A 24,484-nucleotide genomic window follows, 5' to 3' on the forward strand; every position below is an offset into this window, starting at 1 on the left:
TCTAGGACTCTTAAATCTGTGGGCCGAGGCTCTTGTCACTGAGCCAAAGTGCTTAGGCCAAAATATTTTTTTACAGCATACTGATTAGACTACATAATATCATACAAATCAAAAAGCCTTTTTAAACAAACTGCTATACATATTTGATGTTATTGTCAAGAGAGAACAACATTTAAGGTTCCTTCTTCCCATCAATATTGGAACAGAGAACCTCTGGGATATAATTAATAGTTTATCAGTGAAAAACAATCATCTTAGTAGTTATTTATGTCTTGCAGAATGGCTTTAGTGTACTCTGGGCTTTCTTATTCCAGTAGATAAACATCCAGCAATGAGAATTCAAGATTCAATACAAACTGACCTTCAACCAATCAGCCATGACAATAACAGAAGGATCTGTGATTGAACTGAGTAATTCCTTTGTGGCTCTTTTCTTTTCTTCTCGGTAATTTTTCTTTTGCACCTATTTTACAGAAACAATAGCAAAGTTAAAAAATTATTAGAAATGGACATTTTCAAAATTTTTAGTTCTATAGAATGTAAAGTATAAAACTCTAACCCTCTTTTAGAATTCTAGCATCTTAGGATAAAAGAACTATTTTTTTTTTTGAAGAATTGGTAGAATTTTTAGAGAAGTATGGTTAGAATCTAACTTCTTCTGATCACTAGTTCAGTTCTCTGTATCTTTTTAAAGAATTCTACTTTCTTAAAATTTCACAATAATACATAAATACAATCTCCTGGTAAAAATTTAAAACACAAATAAAGCTAAAAAGGCATCTTTCGTATACCATATGCTATTTTAACCCATAGAATTACTGTTAACTGTTTTGAAAACACTATCCTTTTAGCCCTTCTCTATGTATAGAACCTATAAGAATATACAACTTTTGTGTTTTGAGATTTTAAACACATTAAAATTTTTTTCTCCCATTCATTATTTTTTGGAGCATTTCCATGTCTCTCTCCATTCATTCATTCATTCATTCACTCACTCACTCACTCATTCATTCAGTTAAATTCTCACCCAAGGATGTTTTTCCATTGATTTTTAGAGTGCAAGGGACGGGAAGAGACATAGAGGAACACTGATGTGAAGGAGACATATAACTGGCTGCCTCCCACACAGGCCCTGACCAGGGCTAGGGATTGAGCCTGCAACAAAAGTATGTGCCCTTGACCGAAATCAAACCGGAGATCCTTCAGTCCATGGGCTGACCTCTAGCCAAACCGGCTAAAGCTCCAGTTAATTTTTTCTCTGCTACATATAATTCCTAGTATAAATATTAAGAGCTAACATTTACTGGGTATATTCTGTGTGCCAGTCACAGTTCTAAGCACTTTGCATGTTTTACTTCATTTAATCTTTACAATAACCCTGGGAAGTAGGATTATTAGTACCCCTATTCTACAAAAGATAAATCTGAGGCACAGAGAGTAACTTGCCCAGGATCACACAGTTAGTAAGTCACAGAGGCAGGATCCAAACAGAGGCAGACTGGCTCTAAAAGACTTAACCACCATGCCATATTGCTTCTAAATTTTTTCTTAATATATTCTCATAGTCACGGAAATCTCTGTTAGAATTTTTTTTCACATTATGAACAATGCTGCAACAACTTGCAACTGGCAATTTTGCTGTTATTAATATGTAAAATATAAATAACTAAGCCAGGGGGAATATGTACACAGATAATAATTTAATAATAACATAAAATAATAAAAATAAATAAATAACTACGCCAGTTCTGAGATAATTTGGGAAAGTAGCGGTGAATTAATCTTAGCCTTATTATTGCTTTGTTATTATTACATGGATGGGAGAAGAATAATAGTAACCTATCAGTGATATGCGTATGCTTTTTAACTATAACACAAAATCTTCCTAGTTTCACTTAATGGTACAGAGACTGCATACAAATAACAAAATATTAATAATTCTACAGCCAAAAAATTGTAGACTTCTGGTCTTTATTATAATGCACATATGAATTAAGAGTAGATTTAATATGAAATTATAAGTACAAATAAACACAAGATCAATTATGGGGACGTAAAAAGGTATGAGACTACAGGGATCAGAGTCAACTGGAAAAGGATGTGTTCCTTAGGCTCCAGGATCTGTGGTGATCTGGAAGGCAGGCCCCATGCTGCACATTTCTTAAGAGAAGCTGAAAAATTCAACTTGTAATTGTTGAATTTTTAAAACACTGTGTAGGTTTTAAAAATTCAAATACAGCGGGTCCTCAAATAATGAGGACAAATAATGATATAACTTGTTTATAACAATTAGCCCATGGTAAAATTGGTTTTGTCATCATTTCACCTCAGTTCTAAAAATCAACTGACAATGTTAAATGAGGACTTCTGTATATTTACCCAGTGGCCAAATTCAGCCCATGCATGGCTCACCAGTTAGTAAACTTGAATTTCAAAGAGCATAGTGATGTGCCTGACTGAGGACGGCTCTGCAGAGACACCTAGTCATCTACCCCTGCAGTGGCCAAATGAGGCCTGAAAGAGCTCTGGGATAATCATTATGCAGCCTTTTCAGTTGACTCCAGAATGTCATACAAATATTGACATTTTTAATGTGTGCCTCTCTGGGTTTTTTTTCCTTCTTTCAAGAAGACTCATTTACTTCTTTATCTTATTAGCCTACTTTCAAAAGCACATGCAAAGCATAATGTTAGTTATGAAATGACTATGGAAACTAACCTTGAGAGATTCTTTTTTTGTGAGCTTGCTTGAAGCTGTACTGTCCTTCTCCGAGCCATTATAAAGTTTAGATTCAGACTAAAATCACACAGAAATGAACAACAACAAAAAATTAAAACCTTCATTTATTCTAAACATATGGTATAAAAATATTAATGTTCAAGCGAAGCTTGCACATTCTTCCCATTTACTGCTGTGATTTTGGCAAATGTTGATTTTCAAATACTGATTTTCCATGTAGTATAGTATTTAGATTTAAAAACTAATCCATAGTAGGGGATAAAACATAATAAAGAAACAAAAACAGTACTATGCTAAATACTTTATGTGTACTACCTCATTTAATCCTCTCCCATGAGACAGTAGTATCTCCTATAGCTAGTACTGAAAAAAAAAAAAAAAAAAAAAAAAAAAAAAAAAAGAATATAGTGACCAAGAGGTCTGCATTCTTTTTAAATATATCACTAAGTTTTTAGAGAGGATCCAAGATGGCTGCGCCCAGGTGAACACCTAGCCGCAGCCGCACGCAACAATTTCAATGAAATACAACTAAAATATAAAACGGACATTGCCCAGAACTACAGGAAGGTTGATTGACTGGAAATTCTACAGCGAGAAGCAAAGAGAAAACCAGAAGGAGGCGCGGAGGAGCTGGAAAAGCCCAAGGTACGGAGACGCGGCGCACGGAGAGGACGGAGCCAGAGAGGAGGGAGGCCGAGTGCCTGGCGGGCGTTCCCGAGCGGAAAGGAGAGAAAAGCTCCGACTGTGCTGGGCCCCCAACTGCTCTGAACCCCGGTTCTGGGCCAGACCCCGGGGACTCGGGCTCAGCCATGGGGAGCCGGGCTGTAAGGCGGAACCCCGGGGAGAGGAGAAAGGAGGTCCCGGAGGCGCGCACACGGCGCGCAGAGAGGGGATGGTCGGCTGTGCCGCGGGATTGCCCTGACGGGAAGGAGACTGGGGCTCCAGACTGCTCTGAACGCCACCTCCAACTCCACTTCCAACTGAACTGAGCCCCAATACCGGGCTCATTGGGGGAGAGCATAGACTGTTTGGCAGCAGGCGAAAATCGAGGGCACCTTTCTCTCAGAGGCGCCGGCAACAGCGAGCGCTGAAGGACCCGCATAGGACGGGGCTGACAGAAGCCAAAGCTGCAGGCTCCACCCTGAAACCCCGTCCCATCTGTAACTGCGAAATGCGACAACAAAATAGATCACAAACGAAAGAAATGGAGGACAAAAAGCGTCTGGATATAGAGTTCAGATCTACGCTTATAAGGTTTTTCAAGAATTTCCTAGAAAAGATGGATAAGGCCTATGAGGATATGAAAAGAGATCAACTAGAATTAATAAGGAGGCAACAAGAAATGATAAGGGATCAACAAGAAATAAAGAATACATTGTCTGAAATAAAAAATATTTTACTGAGTCCTAAAAACAGAAGGGAAGATCGCAAGAATCAAGTCAAAGATTTGGAACATAAAGAGCCAGAAGACACTCCTCCACAGAAGCTAGAAGGCAAGAGAATCCAGAAAATTGAAGATAATGTAAGAAACCTCTGGGACAACTTCAAGCGAACCAACATCAGAATTATGGGGGTCCCAGAAGATGAGAGAGAGCAAGATATCAAAAACATACTGAAAGAAATAGTGACAGAAAACTTCCCCTACCTGGTGAAAGAATTAGACTTACAAGTCCAGGAAGCGCACAGAACTCCAAACAAAAGGAATCCAAAGAGGACCACACCGAGACACATCATTATTAAAATTCCAAGAGCAAAAGACAAAGAGAGAATATTAAAAGAAGCAAGAGCAAAGAAGGTAGTAACCTACAAAGGAGCACCTATACGATTGTCAGCTGACTTCTCAACAGAAACCATGCAGGCCAGAAGGGAATGGCAAGAAATATTCAAGGTGATGAATAGCAAGAACCTACAGCCAAAAATAATCTACCCAGCAAAGCTATCACTCAGAATCGAAGGCCAGATAAAGAGCTTCACTAATAAAAAAAAGCTAAAGGAGTTCATCACCACCAAACCAGAATTATATGAATTGCTGAAGGGGGTTCTTTCAGAAGAGAAAGTAAACAAAGATAAAAATTATGAACAACAAATACATAACTATCAACAAGTGAATCTAAAAACCAAGGAAATTAAAAAAATCTGATGAACAATATTAACTGTTGAATATAATAGAATCAGAGGTATGGAAGGGGAGTGAACTGACGATTCTTGGGGTAAAGGGGAGAGGGGGGCGTGGGAAGAGACTGAACATAAACTGTGCACCTATGGATGAGGACAATGGGGAGAGTGGAAAGGGCAGAGGGCGGGGTGGGAACCTGGTGGAGGAGAGCAATGGTGGGGGGGGGGGAGGAACATTTGTAATAATATGAACAATAAAAACTTATTAAAAAAAAAAATTAAAAATAAATAAATAAATAAATAAATATATCACTAAGTTTTTAAAATGAATAGGTTACCTTTTAAATACACCTCCATATATATATATATATATATATATATATATATATATATATATATATATATAAATAAAATTTATTTTTATTTATTTACTTTTCTAATAGTTTCTAAGTTTTCCTTCTTTTAAAACCTTATTGGGCACTACCTGTTTTGTTTGGTTTTGTTAATTCTCACTCAAGGATATTTTTCCTATTGTTTTTTTTTTCTTCTTTATTCATTAAGGTATTACATATGTGTCCTTATTCCCCCATTGCTCTCCCTGGCCGCCACTCATTGGTTTTTAGAGAGAGTAGAAGGGAGGGAGAGTAGGAGGGGGTGAGAGAGACACACCCATTGGTTGCCTCCTGCATACACCCCATACTGGGGCAGGGATCCAGCCTGCAACCCAGGCAATTGGCCTTGTCTGAGAATTGAAATCGAGACCCTTCTGTGCTTGGGCAGAAGCTCTAATCACTAAGCCAAACCAGCCAGGGCACTGACCATTATCTTAACCATGGGAGTCAAGATTCAAACTAGCTTTAAGCAATGCTGTCCAGTAGAGCTTTCTAAATGACAGAAATGTGAAACGTTCCATATCTCAGTTGTCCAATATGGTAAACACTAGTCAAATGTGGCTATAAAGCATTTGAGATGTGGCTGATATAACTGAGAAACGGAATTGCTAATTTTATTTAATTTTAATTACTTTAAATTTAAAGAGTAATGTATAACTAGGTGCTGCTGTACTTAAAGAGCAGTTTCAAAGTATACTGTTTCACTAAGGTATGTAAACTTTCTTTCTAGGTTCCCTGCTCCCCACCCTACACCCCCTATTTTTAGACTACATATAGGGGGCTGTGTAGGTGTGGCGTTTAAGTGTTTAGGCTTCAAACCAATTCTGGCATTAAGGTTTGAAAATAGGTTTTTAAAATCCTATAAATTGCATTGTATTTCTAGCCATGGCAGACCCAAGATAAGTTTCTTTTTAATTTTCTTAAAGTATATTTTTTATATAAAATAATCGAGGCATTTCTCATGTATATGTTACCTACATATAAAGTACTATTAAACTTCCATCCTAAGTACTTTTACATATATGATAGATGGACATTTATGTAATGAATATTTGAAAAGTTAAGTGTGAATAAAATTTGTGTAAAATTATACATTAAAACATGTGTAATGTTCTCAACCACTCCTAAGAACAGGAACAAAAAATGTAGAGTTTTTAAAAGCAAAGCCATTTGTTGAGAATAGCAGAGAATTTACTAGCTTAAGAAAAAATTTGGTTCATTTTATTTTAATTGTTTAAGTATTTGGGGTTTAGTAGAGCTTTATAGGTTTTCTTACTTCATATCTTCAAAGTTTGATTCCACAAATACAAGTTCCTCCTGCAATTAAACCTAACCAGAAGTAATAGTCAAAAGTCAAACCCCTTGCCAAAACCGGTTTGGCTCACTGGATAGAAAGGTCCCGTGTTTGATTCTGGTTAAGGCATGTACCTTGATTGCGGGCACATCCCCAGTGTGTGCAAGAGGCAGCTGATCGATGATTCCCTCTCATTAATGTTTCTAACTCTCTATCCCTCTCTCTTCCTCTCTGTAAAAAAAAATCAATAAAATATATATATATATATATATATATATATATATATATATTTAAAAAAATCAAATCCCTTGACATATTATAGAAATCTAGTAAATTACAAACCCATAGGAAAACTAAGGCAATCTACAGTCTTCTCAATCTATTTCTCAAACATGTACTTTAAAAAAGGAATATATCTCAGCAGACCTAATAATATGTACAGGTATTCTAGTTTGAGAAAAACTAACTCAGGAAAATATGTCTTATTTTAAGAAAATGTCTTCCAATTGCAGGCTATTACTATAAGAGATCTTTGGCCTTGCGTAAAATGTACACATTTTGATTGTCATTCGAATGAACCCCAAATACTTAAAGAATTAAAAAACACACACACACAAACATAAATCCTGACTTTCTCCAAATAGAACTGTCAGATTTCAGTTTGAGAAGTATTGCTGTAGCAGCCATACCAGAAACAATAACTCCAGAGAGGATACTGGTTACCAAAATGCTGTATTTGCAAGTAAACAACAGACCCAGTGAAACTTTCCTTTTTTCACCATATCATACATGATTTAGATATACCAACATAAGAACATCTCACAAGATCTGATAGGATTACTGTGTTAGTTTCCTCATCTTAAATGTTAGAAAAATGTTATAATCATATATTTGGGGACAACAATACGCTTACCTTGCTCTTTGACATAGAAAGTGAAGAGTCATCTCTATTTTGAGAATTTTCTTCCCTTCCTCTTTCAAAACCTTTAAAAACATTGAGATTATATCAGTATCACTACTTTGGGCACATATAGGCACTAAAAGCAAATGTAAATAAGTCATTTAATTTCAAATATACATTATGTTTTATGTAATTAAGCCTAGATTGAACATACAGTTTTAAACTATTTTAAGTTTAAAGATTTCTACTATAATAATTCTCTAGAATAAATTAAGGCTTCCAGAGGTAATGAAATCCTTCCCTGAATCCACCAATACCAAGCTATATACCACTTTTGAATTCAGGCTTCATGGAGCTTTTGTTCTGCGAGTGAACTGTTTCCTTATAAAGAATCCTGATAAACCAATCTAACATATTTTTCATACTTCCTACCAAACTAAAAAACAATTCAGAATTAGTGATAAAAAATGACCAGGGCAATAAATCTGGACTGAGGAATAGACTTAAATCTAATAATGTACTTATTGTAAGATGCCAGGGTTCTTGTTCTGGCATTAAGAAGGGTTCAGCAATCTGGAGAAAGGATGTCTATAACTGAAGTAAGAGTCCAGAGATGAAAGATAATTTTGAAAGGCATTGGGGATCAGAGGAGCCTGGCTGAAGAAACCAAGTTCTCCTTGTCTTAGGACCCCTTGCTTTTTATTAACCCAAATTGTCCTAAGGCAAGGAGATATACACTTCAAAGGGTAGGGCTTCCATACAGAAGCATTGTCAGATTGGGGAATAGCCTACGGCTCTTCAGGTGTTTGGCCAGTAGGAGGCAATAACATGTAGATTAAGATGCCCTTAGCTGTCTGGAAGCAAACAATCATCCTTTTCAGGTTTGGGGGAATGACTTTAGCCATTCCCAACAGGCAATAGCATATGTGACTCAGCACTTATTGAGTCCCCAAGTTCCATCAACCTTTTGATGAAACTCTTGCAACTATGACGGCTTCCAGCAGTGAGAAATAAATGAAATTGCATGGAAAGCAATTAGCATAGTATTCTACACCATAGTATACGTTCAATTAATACTGACCCTTATTATCACTGTCACTATTGCTATACACATTGTAAAAGGATGAATCTAAAATACATGAGTGTACTGAGATAAACATGCACACATCTCTGCAATCATGTAATATTATGCCAAAAGTAGTTAAATTAATGTTATATGGGTGTAATTAGAGAAATGTTAATTTTGAGATTTCTGTGGCAGGCATGAAAGAGCAGTACTGATTTTAATGTTCTTTCTCTTTTTGAGGGCAAGCAATATTAATTCATCCCTAAAGTTATTTGTTCTGAGTTCAATAAAAACCTATTCTTAAACACACACACACACACACACACTAGAGGCCCGGTGCACAAAATTCATATACTCGGTGGGGGGTGGGTGTGGAGATGGGGGGAGATGGACCCTCAGCAGCCCAGCCTGTGCCCTCTCACAATCCAGGAGCCCTTGGGGATGTCTGACTGATGGCTTAAGCCCATGGGCCTAAGCTGTCAGTTGGACATCCTTAGAGATGAGCCCACCAGCCATGAGCCCAGCTTCTGGCTGAGCAGTGCTCCCCCTGTGGGAGTGCACTGACAACCAGGGGTCAGCTTCTGCATTGAGCATTTGCCCCTAGTGGTCAATGCACATCATAGAGACTGGTCATTCTGCCATTGGTCAATTTGCATATTAGCCTTTTATTATATAGGATAGAATACAATTATTCATAGCTCAGGACTTAAAAGTAATTTCTAGCATAGCAACAATACCATTTATTCCATATTTGATTTATATCAGCTAAAAACAAACCTATTCCATTTTTCCTAATTCAGAGATTTTTATAGAATTTTTTTCTGTTAAAGAAAGAATCACCCCCTCTACCAGTTACCCTCTTCCCACTTCCACCCCTGATAAAGAGAATGACCACACAACTCCAACCTTTGGGGAAAAATACTTGTCTCATAAATCTAACATGGAATTTTAAATGAAAACTTATCATAATTAGAATTTTTAGTGTAAAACAAACTGAAGTTATATAATTCAGCTTAACAGTTGTAAAATATTTCAGAGTAATAAATATTTGTAATAGGTAAGTCTCAATGCTAATAAACCAATATTAAAACACTTCAAAGAACTTCTAAATATATGTGTGTATACATACATACATACATATATATGAGCATAAAGATTTTCTAAAAATATATATTGTAAATAAAAAATGTCTTCTTTTATTCTTACAAAAATTGACTTCCATTTCTCTAGTGAAGTTTTATATTCATCTGAATCTAGACAAATCCATTTATTAGATGAAGAAAAATACCACTTTACTGTGTCTACATTCACATATTATTTTAAAAACTGAACAGTAAATTGAAACAAAAGTAGAAGTTATAAATCTGAATAAACCTTTTTTTTTTAAACCATGCAACTATGTCTTATAGAAAGTTTCAAATGTTGGAAAAGAACATTGATAAACCTAGGTTGTACGTTATCTGTCAAAACCAATAAACAAATCACATTTTAAAAGATTATCTAGCCAGGCTGATGTAGCTCAGTGGTTGAGTATCAACCCATAAACCAATAGGTCACATGCCCAGGTTGCTGGCTCAATCCTTAATGGGGGGCATGCAGGAGGCAGCCAATTGATGTTTCTCTCTCATTAATATTTCTTCCTTCTAAATTCCCCTCTCCCTCAAATCAATAAAAACATATTAAAAAACAAGAGATCATCTATATAAACTTTTAAAAGAATTGTACTATAGTATCACTCTGAGTATAGGGGCAGTGTACCATTTCTAAATTATAGCTCATTATAAAGAAAAAGGCCATAAAAAATGTACTTCTGAAAATAGAAATGTCAACAAAATTTTAAAAATATTTTCCTAAGGAAAATTAAAATGAAAAAAGTTGTAATCAAAGTAGTAAGATAAAGTTACCTTTAAATGTCAGATAAAAAAAATGCACCCCAAATTTTTCTTTTCATTACAATAAAATGACCAAGAAGACTTTTCTTTTTTAGTTTTAACTTAAAAAAATACATAAAAAGCTGCTTGCTTCGTGGAAGTACTTAATTCCATTCTACTTCTTAGCTGATAAAACATATTTTAAAGAGTTTTTCATCATGGCTGGTTATAATATAGCTGTTGGTTGTAGTAAGTGGAATATGGAAATATCCTTATGAATATATTTTCTGTTTCAAGAATTAGAAAACCAAGCCAATCATTCATTTTCCATTCAGATTAATCCAGAATAATGTTCAATGTATTCTTTGACAAGAAAACTGACAATTCTGCCTTTAATTACCTAATTAAATAAAAACCAAATTTTAAAAAGTGATGTTTTCTATTCTTTTAATAGGGTCACATGATTCTTTAGTATTGAGCAGACTTGAGGCAAGGTCAACAAAGGTGTTCCAGCAAGCTTGCTAGCTTAAAAAAAGGAGGCAGAAACAAATATAGAAATGGAAGTCACATTGTAAAAGTAAATAGAGCATTTAGCAACATTTAAAAAATTCAGTATATTATATTTTAAAAGCCACTTTAAACAAAGATAAATACTAATATTTATAACCCTTTGAAAATGTAAGAAAGAAGCATGATGTACCATGCTACACTAATAAGACTAAATATGGATTATGAATACTATTTAAAGCTTACACTACTTAGGCAACAGTTTAGGACTACGGTTTCTAATTCTTTTCAGAAACACTTAAAAAAGAAAATGAAATCAGTGAATTTAAAATTAATTTATTTAATTGCTCTGGTAATACCTTCTATAGTGTTTAATTATCACAAAGAAATTAATATACCATACCACCTATCAACATGAATATTCACAAAAAGTAAAGAATAAAAATTAGTGTGAAAATAGAATAACAAAATATAAAGGGTCAGAAAAGCATATAGATTGTTAAAGTACCAGTTTCAGTCAATATTTCTTTTTCACGAATATTAAGAGCATTTTTAAAAGAAAAAATGGAACTTTAAAGAGTAGATATAATATGTAGCAGTTTAAAATTTTGGGAAAAAATGTTTATATTTTAAAATATCCAAATATTTGCTAAAATAAATCTTTTTCAAACAATAAAAGATCAACTTATATTTACCTCTCACTGTCAAATGATTTAGTGTTTAAATCATAGCTGTTAAACACTAAATTTCATTTAATAATTATACACTAACAATTTGTTTTTCTTAGCAAAAACAACATACACAAACACATCTAACAACAAGTAAGGGATTTCAAAAATTATTCTCAGGCAGAAAACTTCACTTTAGTCAGGGCATGAGCTATTAAAAGTTAAACTAAACATCAATTTTAGGTTATTTACTCTTCTCCTGAAAACAGCCAAACAAATATCAATACTAAATATTTGGGTTTCATTTATAGAAATCTCAGAATAATTTGTTCACTTATAGAATTTTACATTCATCTTAAATCCAGAAAAGGTTTTAATTTTATCAAAGGGTCATACTATTTACTTCTATAATTAAAACAAAAACTCATGCCATAAGCACTGAAGATTTGTACTATACTGAATCATTAGTTCTCAAGTTTGAGCTTAAGAAACTGTAAGAGAAAACATGGAAAAGCCAAGCGCTATAGCAGCAGCTACTAAAACCTAATCTTTCACATAGAGTTGTTTTCCTTAAACCAAAGCAGGTTTAAGATATTAAAATATCTATTTTATTTTAATGAAAACTGTGTAAGAAATTAAGAATTAAGACTAAAAAACAAACCTGGCAATGAAAGTTCATTGTATCCTCCAAATGAAGCATTCCGGACAAGCTTTCGGCCATCACTTCGTGGAGGAAATAAAATAGGAGAAACAGTACAGGAAGAAAATCTGCGCTGTTGTGAGCTTTCCTCTTTCATGGCTTAGAAAGTCTATGTATATGCTCACCCAGAAGGCTAATTATATGAGTATGGCAATGACAGGCTTTCCTCTCACACCCAAATATAGCAAAAGCCACAGCACAAACAAAGGACACACACGGTCAACAGCAAAGGAGGACCAGAGCTCGTCAAATCAGTAATAAACAGACCGAGAACAGAGGCTGACAGAAAAGGCATTAAACCATGCTGCTGCGTTTTTTAAATGACTTGATAAATAAGAAAGGCAATTCTTTATTCCACTAATGCTTTAGCTTCCGGTAATGACCTGCAATGAATTACTGCTTTAGGAAAACAAACCAAGATCAATACTTAAAAGATTCAGGATGAAGTAATAAAATCAGTTTCTCTTTGTTTCTCAAAAATGCAATACTTTTCTCCATATCCATTATGTTTTTGTATGATCTGCCACAGTACCCACCTCTTATGATTATTTCCTTTGTATTTTTTTGCTTACTTCCAAAATGGATATAAACATAATACTGTTTATCCTTCCTGAAGCCTCTAGATTTATATCTAATCTACTGCTTGCCTCAGCCATGATTAAGAATTCATAAGGAAAGATATTCATTCTTTCAAGTGCAATTTTAATGGATTCCAACAGCTAAAGCAAAGGATAAATATTTAAGTTTTACCTCTAGCAGAGATATATGAGTCATTAAGACTATGTTAATCCAAATCAATCAACAGAGAAGATTAAAAGGACTGTAATACTCCAAAACATGTTCCTTTGAAACAAATAAGCTGCTATAGTTCTTCATTACATTTAAACTTTTCAAAATATAAAATCTACCAAGAGTATTTTCTACTTAAAATACTCCTATTAAAAAACTACCTTTGTTTTTACAATAAAGAAAGAAATCTCATTCTTTAAAACTAAGTGACTGGTATGATCCCACAGTATTAAATCTAATAGGAAAGTACCTATAGCCAAAATGTTATACTATATCCTCTCTATAGTTAACTTTAAAATTCCAAAAAATTCTTTCCTAGTTATATTACAATCCTTTTACCTTATTCTACCTTAATTGAAGTTACAAAAAAAACAAAAAAACTCGAGTCAGTTATTTTCTTTCTATATCCTAGAATGATTTTTCCAGCTATAGTTCTTACTTTCAATCTGGAAATGCACCCACTTAGCTGGACAACAACTAATTCAGCTACAAATGACATTGTGGTTCATTTTTACAGATACCTTATGATAAGATCTCAGTTTCCTTCTTCATTATGCATAAATTTCAAGGCTGGTACTCCACTCATATACAATAGCATTCTATAAAACCCATGACTTTCTCTTTACTAGAAAGGACACTTAAAAACAAACTTGATTTCCTGTATATAACATATTCTTCCTTAAGCAAAGACATTTCAAAATCAATTAGTGATAAAAATAACTGTATATTTGATACCCACAACCACAACAGGGTTTTGTTTCTGCTTATCTCCATTTCATGAAATATAAATTAGCATGAATTATAGATAATAGAGAAATAATTATAATTAATTCATAAATTGGTGCTTGTCTCTCAAGGCATAAAGGAAAAAAAGCACAAAAGGCATTATAGTATAATGGTTAAGCAGGATTTGAAATTAAACTTCCTAGGTTCAAATCCTAGTTCTAGCCTAACTGGATATATTTGAGCTAGTAACTTAATTTCTCTAGGTCTGTGTTTTCTCATTTGTAAAATGCTAATAACATTACCTATATTATGGGACTATTATAAGGATCAAATTGAATAGCATGTAAAATCTAGAAATGTTCCAGAATATAGACAATGACCTAATGTGTTCCCTCTTAAATCTGAACTAAAATTACAAAAAATGAATTTAAAATATATATATATATTTTATTGATTTCAGAAGAGTTAGAGATATTGAGAGAGAGAGAGAGAGAGAGAGAGAGAGAGAGAGAAAGAAAGAGAAACATCAATGATAATCATTTATCAGCTGACTCCTACACGCTACCTATTGGGGAGCGAGCTACAACCTGAGAACAAAACCGTGACTCCTGGTTCATAGGTCGACGCTCAACCACTGAGCCATGCTGGCTGGGCAAGAAATATTTTTTTTTTTTTAAATAAAAAACAAAAAACACAAGAAAAAATAACAAATAGGTATGGCTATATAAGTATGTGTCCAAGACAGGATACATCAACAACATAAATTTGACACTGGAAAGTATGACATAAACAAATAGTCACTGTCTTGCAGATTCAAGAAAGACAAAAAACAAAGCAATAGCAGTAAAAACTAACTGTATTTATACCAAAAAACAAAGCAATAGCAGTAAAAACTAACTGTACAATATTTATACCAAAGGACCATTTTGCACATAATTCACAGAACCAAGTTCCTCTAGATAAGGAATCAAGTAAGTTATCAACATCATCAATACTACTGGAATCAGGACAAAAATAAAAGCATGCCTTCAAAACTGGAAGTAAAATGACTTCTAAATTAGTATTCCATTTCCCACCAAACTATCAATTATATATTACAGTAAAATAAAGATACTTTTGACCACGGAAGATCTCAAAAATTTACTTTCCATGCATGTTTTTAAAGAATTTACTAAAGTAGCTCTTCTCACCTGAGGCTACAATAGAACTAGGCCTAATGCACTGTATATCCACTGTTCAAAAAGAATTAACTTTTTCTTCCATGTATCTATAATGGCTCTAATCACACACCATATCCTTGGGAAGATTGAGAAAATATTCACTTGTTATTTTCTACAGGCCTTACTTCCCTCACAGGACCCCATAAGGGAAAAGCTGTATGTATCGGGTCTAGTAATAATTAATGTCGTTTTTTAACATTCGTTTAAAATCTTGCTTGGCGTTGACTTGTATTGACATAACCTTTAAACACGTGGTTTCTACAGAACGTGTGAAGTGCAATTAACAAGTTTTGCTTGAAAAAGTCTGTGTTTGGTTTGGTTTTTGTTGCAAAACTAGGGCTAAGAAGATGGCGGATGAAGAGCATATTCGGCACTGCATGCTTTACGAGTTCCAATTAGGAAGAAAAGCAAGTGAGGCTGCAAAAAACATCTGTAGTGCTCTTGGTCAAGATGCAGTTAGCGCCAGAAAATGCCAGCATTGGTTTGAGAAATTTCGCGAGGGAAATTTTTCGTTAGATGACAAGAGTGGTCGAGGCCGTGTGTCCAATTTTGATCAAGAAGCTCTTCAAGCTCTTTTGGTGCAAAATCCTCAAATTACCCAACAAGAGCTTGCGACAACTTTAAATTGTTCACAAAAAACAATTTCCAATCAATTGCATGCACTTGGCAAAGTCCAAAAGTTTGGAAAATGGGTTCCTCATGAGTTGACCGACAACAACCGTAATCAAAGAGTCACAATTTGCAGTTCGCTCCTCTCTCGTCAAAACCGTTTGCCGTTTTTAGAGCAAATTGTTACCGTTGATGAAAAATGGGTGCTGTATGTTAATTTGAAAAGGCGGCCTCAATGGTTGGACAAAAATGAGGCTCCACAGCCCACGCCAAAACCTGACTTGCATGCGAAAAAGTGATGTTGTGTGTTTGGTGGAATTTTAAAGGAATTCTTCATTATGAACTTTTACCATCTAACCAAACCATTACAAGTGCAGTGTATAGTGCCCAATTGGAAAGGTTAGCCCAAGCTTTAGGAGAAAAAGAACCCACGCTGATTAATCGGAAGGGCGTAATTCTTCACCACGATAACGCACGACCACATACTGCAAGAATCACTGCTGAAAAACTGCGCCAGTTGGAATGGGAAGTTCTCCCTCAACCTGCATATTCTCCTGATATTGCCCCTTCCGATTACCATTTGTTTTGTTCTTTGCAAAACTTTCTTCTTGGAAAAAAATTTAATAATGAAGAATGCCTCAAAAATGCATTGACCGAATTTTTTGCATCAAAATCACAAGAATTTTACAACAGAGGGATTAAAATGCTTCCTGAGCATTGGGCACAAGTAGTAGAAAACAACGGCAACTATATTGTTGATTAAATTTTGTTGTATTGTTTAAATAAATTCGATTTAAAAAAGTATTAGAAAACGACATTAATTATTACTAGACCTAATAGTAGAATATATATTCTACCAAATAGTGATGGCAAATTAAGCCGAGGATACTTTCAATACATTGAAGTACATTCTTAAAAAAAAAAAAAGAAAGAAAGAAAGAAAGAAAGAAAAGAAAAAGACTTAGAACTATGTCCAATATGAAGAGAACCACTAACCTGTAAAATGAACTAAATATCTGAAGATATAACTATGCCAATTTAGCAGTAAGTTCCCTTACAGTGCAAACAATCCAAATAAGAATACAGTTCTAAAAAAAAAAAAAGAAAGAATAATACAGTTCTCACATTGTAGCAGCTCAGGCTTGGCAAACAAGTCTGTTAATACCCTTTAAAAGGCCATATGAATTGAAATGGGAGATAATGACATCTGCTTTGAATAAAGCTCAACAATAAAGGTCTCCATCAATTTCCACTCATCAATATGGCAAAGAAATTTCTTAGCTGTTAATTAGTTAAAATCATACTGATTATATGGTGTGAAATTATACAAAGCAAATTTATTATCCTACATTTCCTCAGTCTCAACATTAAATATGTTCTCCACATAAAAGCAATGCAAATTCATATGTAAAATTAAAAGGATAACTTAAGGTAATCTTAGACTGAATAGCATTCTTATTTACAGATACACTAGAGGCCCAATGCATGAAAGTGGAGTAAGGGGATCAGTCTTCGCAGCCCCTTGCAGCCTCAGCTGGCCCTCGCAGCCCTGGCTTTGAACGAAATGTCGTCAGTCTGGATGGTTATTCTGCTGTTAGGCCTAATTAGCATATTAGCTATTTGTTATATAGGATATTCACTACAATAAGTATGATATAGTACTTTCCTTTGGATGACAAGTTCTTTATAATTACTAGATGTACAGGTTAATAATGCAGATTTTGTAATCAAAGAGAACATGATAATTTCAAGAGAAACATCAAAAGTGATTTACTCAAAGTAATGTCCATTGCTAGCTACACATTTCCCCACCTTTGAGGTAATTTGTGGATGCTGTCCCAATAGAACTTTTCTTGTTTTGAGAAAAATCATTCAGAGACCCAATTTTCCACTTCTTTGTATGTTTTAAGTGCTGCTCGGAAAGTGTGTGCCATCAATCGGAACAAGTGGTAATCTGAAGGAGCAAGGTCTGGTGAATACAGTGGGTGAATTAATACTTTCCAGGCAAGATCTTTTAACGTGTCTTTAAGTGGTTTTGAAGTGTGTGATGGTGCGTTATTATGAAGCAAAATTACTTTGCTGTGTCTTCTGCACATTCTGGTGGTTTCACAATCAAAGCATGGTTCAAATTGATTATTTGTTATCTGTAGAGATCAGTATTAAAGGTTTCACCTGGTTTTAGAAGCTCATAATACACCACACCTTCCTGATCCCACCAAACGCAGAGCATTGTCTTCTTTCTGAAGCAATTTGGCCTTGCAGTCGATGTTGATGATTGACCTGGATCAACCCATGATTTTGTGCATTTGGGATCCTCAAAATAAATCCACTTTTCATCGCTAGTCACAATTCCATGCAAAAAAAGACTTTATTTCGTGCAGTTGAAGCAAGATTTTATTGATGACTTTTTGGTTTTCCATTTTGTCTTTCGTTCAGGTGATGTGGCACCCATTTCCCTTCCTTTAAAATCTTTTCCAATGCATCTAAACTAGGGGTGTCGAACTCAATCAGAGAAGGGGCCAAAATCTAAAATCCAGCCTAAATCGCAGGCCGAATGGTTTACTGAACAGTCATAAACTGTCACTGTGATGGAAACGCAGCAGAGTGCAGTGATGACAGCGCGGTGCAGTGATGACAGCGCGGTGCAGGCCACATTGCAAGGCCTGGAGGGACGGATTTGGCCCACGGGCCTTGTGTTTGACACATGTGATAAACAATCGGAAATTGTTTGCTGAACAACGTCTAACCTTTCTGCAAGTTGTTTTTAAGTTTAATACGCATCTTCATCCAATAATATTTGTAATTGTTTGTCTTCAAACCTTTTCTGTTGACCTGGATGCTTTTTGATTTTCACATTGAAATCATCACTTTTAAAGAGTTTAAACCAGCGTTCACAAGTATCTTGAGATGGAACATGTTCACCATAAGCTTCCCGAAGTATACGAAAACTTTCAGCAGCACTTTTCTTTAAAATAAAGTAATGAATTAAAACTTCTCGCAAATGCTTTATTGGGCACAAAACACAAAATTTTTAAGCGTAAAAATATCTATGATGTTAACACATTCAGCAAATTCGACATATAAAGTTTTGAAGCTTGCTGTCAATACAATAAAATAGCATACATATCAAATCGCATATATATCAACATATGTGTAACTCCATCTATTGAAAAAAAAAATCTACATTAACAGGTACACCTGATAAATGTTTAATGAGATACTTAGGTTTATAAGACTGTACATTTTCGGTTAAATAACTATGTTCCCGACTTTCAGAAATGACATAAAATATGAGTGGAGACAAGGAGATTAATGACAATTTTAACATGCATAACACATATCCCAGCTTCACAGATGTTATAAAGTGTTCAATAACGACCAACAGAGATTTTAAAACACTATCAATTAAAGATTCAAACCAATTTCAGAAATGTTAAAATCTTTCAAATGTATTGGCTTTAAGTTATTTATATTACCTTTTAAACATCTGCTTGAATTTTTCTTGTCTACTTTTTATTCCTAATAATGTCTATTTCTTCTTTTTCCTTTAATCTTGCCAAAAGTTTGATAATTCTTTTGAGGCTTTTCTAAGAACCATCTTTGTTTTTCCTGATACTCTCAACTACTATGCCTATTCTTTCATCTTTGTTATTTCCTTCCTCCTTCCTTCCTCCTTCCTTCCTCCTTCCCTTCCTCCTTCCCTTCCTCCTTCCCTTCCTCCTTCCCTTCCTCCTTCCCTTCCTCCTTCCCTTCCTCCTTCCCTTCCCTTCCCTTCCCTTCCCTTCCCTTCCCTTTCCTTTCTTTCTTTTTCTTTTTTTTTTTAAATCAATCTTTATTGTTCATATTGTTACAAAGGTTCCTCATTTCTTCCCCCCTCCACCAGGTTCCCACCCCACCCTGCGCCCCCTCCCCATCCCCCATTGTCCTCATCCATAGGTGCAGTTTATGTTCAGTCTCTTCCTCCCTCCCTTTCCCCGATAGTAAATCCCTTTTCAGATAGTAAATCAGTTACTTAGCATTTTCTCATATCAATAATACCACCACATGCCCAATGATACATTTCACACAAAAGACATTTCCAAATAGGTCAACCAGCCTCATCCAGGCCCCACCCAAGGCACTCACAGATCAACACCCCAGCCCTATACTAACTCAACACATCCAGATCTAAAACTTCATCACTTGATTCAGCAGACCCTCAAGTTCCCACAAAAGTTTCCAACCATGTCTGAGAGGCAGCCGTGGGGCAGGGGCAGGCGAGGAGTGAGCTGTTCCGGGCCTGGCTGCTCCGGGCCTGGGCTCTGTTGCTCTGGTTCGTTCCACAACCAGCTGCTCCAGGTCTGGTCACCGCCGCTCCTGACCTAGTTGCTCTGGACCTGGCTGCTGCTGCTCCAGGCCTGGCTGCACCTGACCCGGCTGCTCTGGGCCTGGCCGCTCCCAGCCTGGCAGCCGCTGCTCTGGGCCTGGCCGTTCCCAGCCTGGCAGCCGCTGCTTCGGGCCTGGCCACACCCGACCCGGCTGCTCTGGGCCTGCCCGCTCCCAGCCTGGCAGCCGCTGCTCCGGGCCTGGCCACTCCCAGCCTGGCAGCCGCTGCTCCGGGCCTGGCCGCTCCCAGCCTGGCCGCTGCTGCTCCGGGCCTGGCCGCTCCCAGCCTGGCAGCTGCTGCTCCGGGCCTGGCGGCACCAGACCCGGCTGCTCTGGGCCCGGCTGCCAAGGGCCCGGCTGCTCCGAGTCTGGCCGCTCCCAGCCTGGATGCTCCGGGCTTGGGTACTGCTGTTCCGGGCCTGGCTGCTCCCAACCCGGCTGCTTTGGGCCCGGCTTCTCCGGGCCCGGCCACTCCGGGTCTGGGTGTTCCTGGACTGGCCACCCTGGGCTTGGCTGCCTCCGCCTCAGGCCTAGCTGCCACTGCCCCAGGTCTGGCTGCTCCAGTGCTGGCTGTTGTTGCTCTGGTTCTGGCTGCTGCTGCTCTGGGGCCTGGCCGTTGCTGCTCCGGGCCCGGTTGCCACTGCTTTGTGGCTGGGAACTCTAGGCCTGGCCGCCGCTGTTCCAACCTTCTGTCCTTTTTTTTTTTTTAAACGCATTTATGTTGCAATGTTGGCTGGTGAGTTGAGTTCTGACTTAGTCTTTGATTTTTCAAGATCTTCTTTGTATTCTTTCTTAAGTAATTTTACTATCTTTTGCTCACACTTGATTTCTTCACATTGAGAACTTTGGTTTCTTCCTCCTTGTCCTGGGAGCTCAGCAGGTTGGCCTGTGGCACCCCTTTGTTCTCCGCGGGCTCCTGCGCTGCTCCAGCCTGTTGCCGGGGTCGGCGCCGCCCAGGAAGCAGCCCCTGGCCTTGGCTCCGTTGCCCGCGCTCAGAGGTCGATGGCTCAGAGGCATCCCCCCCTCCCCCCCCGGGGGCCCCGTCGCCCGGCTCCCTACCGGCGCCCGGCTGGCTGGTGTCCGGCAGGGGCTCCTGCTCCCTGTCGCATTCCTCCAGTCTGGAGCTTTTTTTTTTTTTTCTCTTTCCCGCTAGGGGAGTCTAGGATCAGAGTCAACAGACTGTCCTCTGAGCGCAGTGCGCGCGACTCTGGGGGCTCCGCCTTTCGCCACTCCCCTGGGATTCCGCCTCACAGCCCCGTGTCCCCCTGCCCGAGCCTGGGTCCCCAGGATCTGGTCCAGGACTGGGGTTCAGAGCAGTCCGGACTGAGGCTCAGCGCCGCAGGAGGCTTTGTTTCTTCCCGCTAGGGTAATCCAGCATCAGAGTCAACATTCAGTCCTCTGCGCACAATGTGCGCGCGACTCCGGGGGCCCTGCTTTTCGCTGCTGGCTTGGGAGTCCGCCTCACAGCCCCGTCTCCCCCGCTGGAGCCTGGGTCCCCAGGGTCTGGCTCATAACTGGGGGTCAGCGCTGCTGGTTCGGGGGTTTAGCCCAGGCTGGGGGTCTTATTTCCTTCCTGCTAGGGAACGCCAGGCAGCACCCAGCCCTCTCCTCTCCAGCTGCTACCTCTCCGCGTGCATGTGAGTGCAGACGCGCAGCATGTCTCCGTACCTTAGGCTTTTTTTCAGCTCCTCTGATTTTCCTTCTGGTTTTCTCTTTCCTTCTTGTTGTAGAATTTTCAGTCAGTCGACTACCTGTAGCTCTGGGCGATGTCCACTCTACATTTTAGTTGTATTCCATTTTAATTGTTGTGTGCTGCTGCGGTTAGGTGTCTAACCGAGCAGCCATCTTGGATCCTCCCTCTCTTTTTCTTTGTTTTGTTTGTTTGTTATTTTCTAAGTTAATGGGAGGGTCAGCAGCTGGAGGAGGGACAAGAGGAGGTTGGCTGGCCAGCCCCACCCCTAAATGGTAAGTGTGGGGGCGATCGGGGTATAGGAGGCTGGGGGAAGGGACTGTAGACCGATTGGAATGGTGGGGGCTAATTGGGGGTAGGGCTGGCCATGGGGAGGGGCTGTGTGCCAGCTGGCCCCGCCCTTGAATGGGGTGGGAGGCTGATCAGGGGCCAGGAGCCAGAGGGAGGGGCCATGGGTACTTGGCCAGCTTACCCTGCCCATTGTAGTACAGGAGGCCAATCTGGAATTGGGTAGGGAGAAAGGCTACAGGAGGTTGGCCAGCTGGCCCCACCCTCTATTGGGGTGAAGGGGCAACCAGGTGCTGGGCTAGCCAAGGGGAGGAGTTATGGGGGGCCATAGGGGCAGTGCTGGCTGGGAGAAGGGGCTGCTGGAGGTTGGCTGGCTGGTCCCACCCTCTATTGGGGCGGCTGGCTGGGGAGAGGGGTTGCAGGCCTACCGTGGTGAGGTGGGCTGCCTGGGGGGGGGGGGGGGGGGAAGGAAAGGGGTGTTAGGCTGGCCAGCTCCACTCTTAATCAGGGTGGGAGAGTCCAATCAGGGGCAGGCTGGCAGGGGAGAGGGGCTGCAAGGTTGGCCAGTGGCCCCACCACTTGATTGGGCCAGTTTGCTGGCCACAGTGGGCATCATAGTGATGGGTTGTTATGGCTTTTACAGCCCCTAGCTTTTTATAAATATAGATATATAATTCTTTGAGGCCTGTGTTTAAAATACTCTTTCTCTAAAGAGGATCTCTGTCAACTCAACTGAACACCTAAAAATCCTACATAATAAAAGAGTAATATGCAAATTAACCATCACTCTGCTACACCCACAAGCCATACCCACCGGCCATTCCCACCAGCCAATCAGAGTGAGTATCCAAATTAACCCCAACCAAGATGGCTGCAGTCACAGAGAGCAGTTGAGATGCTTGGGTTTCCCTGGCAGTAGAGGAAGCCAAGCTTCCCACACACCCTGGCCAGCCTAGGCCTCCACTCAAGGACACAAAGTTTCAATTATAGAAGATAGATCCCAAGAAAAATGGCAGCAACCACGGAGCTGGAGAGAACAGGCTAGGGTTGCCCCCCACAACGAAGGAAGCCAAACTTTCCACCTTCCTTAGCTGGCCTGGGCCTACATTCCAGGCTACAAAGTTTCAATTATAGAAGGTAAACAAATCCAAACAGAAATGGCGGCGGCCACAGAGTAAGCAGGAGGCTTGGCTCTGCTCCAGGCTACAAAATTTCAATTAAAGAAGGTAAATAAATTCCAGATACCAGGGCTTCTCCTTGGGTCGCCAGGGTGCATGGCTGACCAGCAAACCACCACAGGCCCCTCGCCCAGGCGGCCCCATGCCCCAAGGGAACCCCCACCCTGATCCGGGACACCCTTCAGGGCAAAAGAGCTGGCCCCCATGCACCAGGCCTCTATCCTATCTAATAAAAGAGTAATATGCAGATTGACCATCACTCCAACACACCAATGGCTGCCCTCATGTAGTCAAAGATCCTACCCCTATGTGGACACAAGATGGCCACTACAAGATGGCCAGCAGAGGAGAGGAGTTGGGGGCCAACAGGCTGACAAGGCAGCACTTAGACATCAATCAGGCTGGCAGGGCAGTGGTTAGGGCAGCGTTTTTCAACCGCTGTTCCGCAGCACACTAGTGTGCCGCGAGATGTTGCCTGGTGTGCCGTAGGTGCAGACAAGACAAGAATTTTATAATTTTTCACTATTTTGTTTACTTAATATTTCATAATAAAGTAATTATAAAATACTTTCTTTGTGTTTATTTGATTCCTATTCAAGAGAATTACTTTATATATAGTCAATATAGGCACAGAGTTAAATTTTTTAACATTTTCTAACGGTGGTGTGCCTCGTGATTTTTTTCATGAAACAAGTGTGCCTTTGCCCAAAAAAGGTTGAAAAACACTGGGTTAGGGGATGATCAGGCTGGCAGGCAGAAGCGGTTAGGGGAAATCAGGAAAGCAGGCAGGCAAGCAGTTGGGAACCATCAGTCCTGGATTGTGAGAGGGATGTCCAACTGCCTGTTTAGATCCCGGGATCAGGTCTAAACGGACAGTTGAACATCCCTCGAGGGGTCCCAGATTGGAGAGGGTGCAGAATGGGCTGAGGGATACCCCCACCCTGTGCATGAACTTCATACACCAGGCCTCTAGTACTAATATAACCCAAGATCATTTTAAACTGGGAGTTGTTTTTGTTTTTGCCACAGAAATAGTATGAATTCTGGCCCCAAATCTGTATTAGTATGTCTCAAGGAAGAATCCCTCTCTCCTCCATTTTGCTTAGAGACAAGACCAAGACAGGCAAATACACCACCAGCTTCCTCTGTGGCGATGTTATCCAATTTTTGTTTTTAAACTAAGAATACTGCCCCTCAGGACTCTTAATTCATATGAAGTGATCTCCAATTCAAATTTCCATCATAAATGAGCCTTTCTTCAGATCTCTTGTTAAAACCCAAGCTTTAGACCTTCAGATATTAGCAAGAGCTAGTTAGGGCAAATACTGGCTCCAGAGCTCATGTGGATTCCTACTCTAATAATTCT

The 24,484-nt window shown here is 38.9% G+C and overlaps 1 protein-coding gene across 13 annotated transcripts in view; it reads right to left on the reverse strand.

The window, feature by feature from the left end:
- Nucleotides 1–24,484, reverse strand: part of OSBPL8 (oxysterol binding protein like 8) — a 146,246-nt gene that overhangs the window by 50,572 nt on the left and 71,190 nt on the right. For all 13 annotated transcript variants that reach the window (XM_036455429.2, XM_036455428.2, XM_036455427.2 and 10 more), the window contains 3 exons: nucleotides 7,454–7,524; nucleotides 2,719–2,796; nucleotides 362–463 (listed from right to left, as the gene is read on the reverse strand). In XM_036455429.2, coding sequence (XP_036311322.1) covers nucleotides 362–463; nucleotides 2,719–2,796; nucleotides 7,454–7,524 — 251 coding nt within the window. The remainder of the gene's footprint in view (nucleotides 1–361; nucleotides 464–2,718; nucleotides 2,797–7,453; nucleotides 7,525–24,484) is intronic.

This window comes from Pipistrellus kuhlii, unplaced genomic scaffold (genome assembly GCF_014108245.1).
Source record: "Pipistrellus kuhlii isolate mPipKuh1 unplaced genomic scaffold, mPipKuh1.p scaffold_m20_p_3, whole genome shotgun sequence".
Taxonomy (NCBI): Eukaryota; Metazoa; Chordata; class Mammalia; order Chiroptera; family Vespertilionidae; genus Pipistrellus; species Pipistrellus kuhlii.